The following is a 5258-nucleotide window of genomic DNA, read 5'->3' on the forward strand; positions in this document are numbered from 1 at the left end:
CAAAAGACAAATTAAAACCTATAAATTTTATTTGAGACATTCTTATAAATGATTAGTTTATCCATAACAAAGGTGTAGATTAAACCCACAAAACATAAAATGCTTCATATTTGAATGAGGGCCCAGATACAAAATGAATTAAGGGCAAAATGATCATCTGTAGAGTGTTCTCTTTCCAAATATGATGGCTTCACCAAAATTCCCTATTCCAACAAAACTGCCTATCATTGTAAATATATGAAGCCCTCAATACTTAATTTCCAAAGTGCTTCATCTTCTCTCTACAACAAGCATTAGTGGGCAGTTCCTGAATAATTCCAGGTTGGTTACGAAAATCAGCAGTCGTGGTATTGCAGCCTACTTAAGAACAAATAAATAAATACATTTTTCAAATGGGTCCATATTTCTTTTTCTCCTCTGTTCAAGATCAAACATTTATACAAACCCTAGAGAAATTCCCAATATAAATTAGAGAACAGCCACTGAACTCCAGCTCCAGGCACTCTGGAGGAAGCCATTCATCGAGATAAGGAGCCCTCCAGCTCATAAATATCAAAAAAGTTGCCACACCTTGATGCCTATCTAAGAAGCTGACCCTGCCCCCTGGGTTTCAAGATTCAAATATTAATTGAATTCCGACACACCGTAGAATTCTCCCAACATCAAGAAGACCACAAAACTAGTTCAAGAAAGCTTCTACCACTAAAATCTGAAGACGATCTTAGAAATCAGTGACTTCCTGTTATATAATCATAGCTCGGGTGCTCTTTTCTGATCTTGGTAAAATTATAATTTTATGTTATTGTTATGCAGGATTCTATCCTAGATTTAAACATAGAAAGCAACTTGAAGATCATAGTCTAACTGACTAGTTTTACAAATGAGAAATTGAGCCCTGGGTAAATTAAATGATTTGCCCAAATAGCTAGAACTGGCCGGTGAGAATCCACATTGTCTGACATTCAAAGCTATTTGCAACAGGTATTTACTCATATTCATTGAACCTTGTTGAATGTTAACCATGTGCAAGACACCCAAAGGATTGCGAACCTGAATGCAGTCATCCTCCTAAGGAATCTAAAAACATGGTAGGTTTTAGACAATATTTTCACAGTTTTAATTAATATGCAAATCACATGAAGGCTTATTGAAATTTTAGAGGAATATATGAAAGTATCTCTCCTCACAGCCCTAATTCTCAATTTTGAAAAGAGTCAGACTTGAGAGGGTGGCTGAGTTAGGGTTCGCTTGCACCCAGGCATGCCTTTCCTACTACTTCTTTCTCCCAGGCTCCGGAACCTGGGTCTTCCTCCTATTATATGGAAACTACCCGGGCCCTCTGAACCTCCATTTCTTCATCTGTGAAATGATGAAGTGAGCACAGGAGCTTCAATGTCTCTTCCAAATGTAGGATTGTGTGATTTACTGACTTGAGATATCTGACCAATCTCACGTGGTGCAAAGGAAGGAAAACACTTTGTAAAAGTTAGGGATAATTCTGTCCCAGATTACAAAATCCAGACTGACTGTGCAGAGGTTTCGGGACAGTTACAGATTTGATATAAACATCCTTAACTTTCACAGAGGCTCCAGACGCCTATTTTTTTTTAAAGCGAATGTCACAGCCTCATGATAGAATAAATAAGGTTTTCACATTCCTAATAATGATTAGAAGTCATCTGTAAAAACATGGGAAAATATCACCTGTGATTGAAAAATAAAAAAATTATTTTAAAAAAACATGGGAAAATATCGTATTTGTTATACATTAAAAGAAAAAAAGGCATGATATAATGTATGGGTTGTGGTTTTTGTTTTTGTTTTGTAACATGAGAAAAGAAGCAGAAGAACTTTCAACAGTGGTTGTAGCTGGATAACAGGATTTGGGAGACTTTTCTTTCTCCTTTTCCTTATTTTTCTTTTTTATGTAAGCTTAAATTACTTCTATAATTATAGGGGAGACTTTTCTTTATAAATAGAGAAAAAGTGCTCAATATTCTCACATTGATTTTTTCTGAAAAGAAAGAAAATACTTTCCTAAAAATACCTCAGTAACACTGTTAAAATTCCAGAAATACAAGTTTAGAAAAGAACATCATTATTACCTACTACAGATAGGGGGAAAGAGATTCCCCTATTGCTTCAGGTCTAGAATAACTAAGTTTTATAGGATGTTTCAGGAATGCTGGCAGGGGAAGTTGCTTTGGAGTCCAGGGACATATAGCTTTGCAGAGCTGGCCCCAGGAAAAAAAAAAAGAAAAAAGAAAAAGCGCGGTTGCAGCAGAGGAAGCAGCAGACCGTGAGAGCTAAATGACACTGGCCTCATCCAGAAATCCCAGTCTGGAGCAGGTTCTCCCTGAGTGGTCCTTCCCTGCACCGCAGCCAGCCACATGGCCAAGGGAACTTTCCATGAGCACGAACGTGCTTTCCTCTCTGAAGCACTATAGCAGAGAGAGGACAGGTAGCATATTTCATATTGCAACTGTTAAATCAAACAACCACACCAAACTAATGTATGCTTTCATTAGGCTGCAGGATAAACACATCGTGTAGACACATCTGTGTTCATATGTAAACATGCGATAAATACACACATGTGGCCCAGTTTACAACACAGATCAATTACTGTGGCTTTAGATGGTGACAATGAAATACCACTCTACGACGCTCCTGAGAACATTTTGTAAACATATTTCTTCTCTGGTGATTTCCACTGATACACAAAAAAAACTCAGAAAAGAGTACAATTGAAAAATCACATTGAGAATGCTATTAATTACATATGATCCCTCTGCCTCACTTGAACAGGCTTTTTGCTACTTTGCAGCAACTAGATAAAGACAGATCTGATATACAAAGAATAGGAAAACTAGAACAGGAAAAGTCAGCTCCTCCTTTGGGAGTCTGACAGACGATATGTGGCGTCAACATCTCATCACACCCTAATTCGGAGGAGGGCTGCAAGGGACCTGGAATTCCCCACTTACGAACACGCACCTCACACTGGGCTGCGCCAGCACTGCCACCATCAAGAACACAACACAAAGGCCTATAGGTGTTTTTTGTTTGTTAATTTAAAAAGACCTATTTCTGTTGATGGCCACCGAAATTCAGTTGAATGATTATTTAAAATCGGAAAATAATATAATGTAACTAAAGAGATGTCACCTCTTTAAGGCTTTTTTTTTTTCTGTTTCTAAGTGTGAAGTTGGCACCTACTGACTTTACCTGGCAGTAATTAAATACATCTAACATTAGATAAAGACATTTAACCTACCTCATCAAAGGTGGTGTCATCTTTCTTCAAAGCTATAAAATAAAAAGGGAAAGGAAAGTTATTGTAAAACATCTCAAAGAGGCCAAGTATCTAAGCTCTAAAAAACATAAAAAACTAAAGCAGTATGGTGTTTTCATTTTAGAAAGTAAAACTGTACCCCAACCTGAATAACAATGTTATGATACAAATAAGAAAACTGCAAATGAGAGAGAGAATTGCACAGCATGCATCTTTGTGAAACACTCATAAATATGTAAATGGTACTGTCTTCCCAAGTATGGAAAAGTATGCATATCTTTCCTCTATCTCTTCTTTAGTAGGAAAATGTTTTAATGCAAGTGTGAAAGACTTAAACAGTAATCTTAAAGAAACTTCCCCTTAAAACTTCCATGTTTTGAGCATATATCATCATTACGCATGGTGTATGGACCTCCCAAATCAATTTGTTAGGATGACGCCCACTCTGCACAGTGCCCTGAATGAGATTTTCATATTGAGAAAAGTTTAAGTACTGTGATGAAAGACCAAGCATGTAAAATAAGCACTGCAGAGACATATTTCAAACATTTCAACATGATAAATTTTATAACAAAGTATCACCAAAGGAAACAATACATTCAGAATATTTTATTGGAACTAGCAAATACTTGAAATTTATTTTATATATACATGGCTTCAGAACTGGAATTTTATTACTCTAGGAGAAAAAGAAGTATTTCATGCACAGTGGCAAACACCTAGTCCCTTAAATCGTACAATTAATTAGAATGTTTCCTATTAAGGTAAATGTACAAAGTTGCTAATTTAGCTGAAACCACTAGTTGGAGAAATGTCTCAGATGTATGGAATTGTGCATAGATGTTTATTGGTCTATAGGGAATAGTTCTGTTCCAGATAGAAGCACTTGGGTAGCTCTGACTTAGAAAGCTATGTTCTGACAAAACAATGGAAAGCAAATTATTTTGGAAATTAAGCTTTGAGAAGTCATGTGACTAAACGGAAGTTATCACATCAAAGTTTACATTATACAGTCTAGCAATCTTGAAAAAGTTATTTTTTTATGTGTTATACTATAATTTTGTCTTTTTAAAACATCAAGAAGTACGTGGTTGTGGTGGTGAGTTAAGGGCGATGAGGGCAGGTTGAAGGAGATAAAATGGTTCTGAAAATTTAATTCCTAATCTTCTCCTTTCGCCTAAGAAATTGATCTACAATAGATTTCTCTACTTCCTTTATTAGAGAACAATTTCTTCTGAACGGAAAATTAAAAACAGTTCTCTGTCCCAGCCTCAAATGGTTTATCTCACATTCAATTACACATATTTTAATGTATATTTGACTAAATTTACATTACGTCTAAAAGAACCTATTTTGATAAAAAGATATAAGATCCTACGTGATCTTAATGGTTAGTGTAAGTTCTTAATGGTTACATTTTAATTTAGAATGTAAAATTTCTAATCTAGAAAGCTTTCTTTAAATATCAGTCAACAATGTAACTGGATATACCCCTCACTCCTTCAACCCAAGGCTCATCCTTTAATTAACATACTTGACTAGTGAGTCCGGTCATAAAATACTAATGACGTATGTAAATATAGACATGTCACTCCATCTAAAAACAAAACTATTCTTTGGAATAAGAAATGATTAGTTCATTGATTTCAAATACAACATCAATCATTGTACAGCCTCATACCTAGCGCATTTAACAAAGGTTAATCGAAAACACATTATGTGGCTGCCAAGCAAGATGCAAATAGCAGCAAGCTTATAATTCACAGTGCGCACTTTTAAATATATTCACTTTGGACACAATAAAGGTTCTGAAAATTTAGCCATGGTTCTTCTTAAGCAAAGCATCCAATAGAAATTACAGTTGATATTATTCCTTAAAGAATTGCAAATATGGAATGAAGACTCTCAAGTTGAAAGATGAAAAAAGCAGAAAATTAGAATGTCTCCAACACCCAGACCTATC

General features: G+C 35.5%; 1 protein-coding gene across 1 annotated transcript in view; it reads right to left on the bottom strand.

Annotated features, from left to right (window-relative positions):
* CDK14 (cyclin dependent kinase 14) overlaps positions 1–5258 on the bottom strand; it is a 508542-nt gene that overhangs the window by 497552 nt on the left and 5732 nt on the right. The window contains exon 2 of the mRNA XM_006925698.3: positions 3278–3309. Coding sequence (XP_006925760.2) covers positions 3278–3309 — 32 coding nt within the window. The remainder of the gene's footprint in view (positions 1–3277; positions 3310–5258) is intronic.

This window comes from Pteropus alecto, unplaced genomic scaffold (genome assembly GCF_000325575.1).
Source record: "Pteropus alecto unplaced genomic scaffold, ASM32557v1 scaffold69, whole genome shotgun sequence".
Taxonomy (NCBI): Eukaryota; Metazoa; Chordata; class Mammalia; order Chiroptera; family Pteropodidae; genus Pteropus; species Pteropus alecto.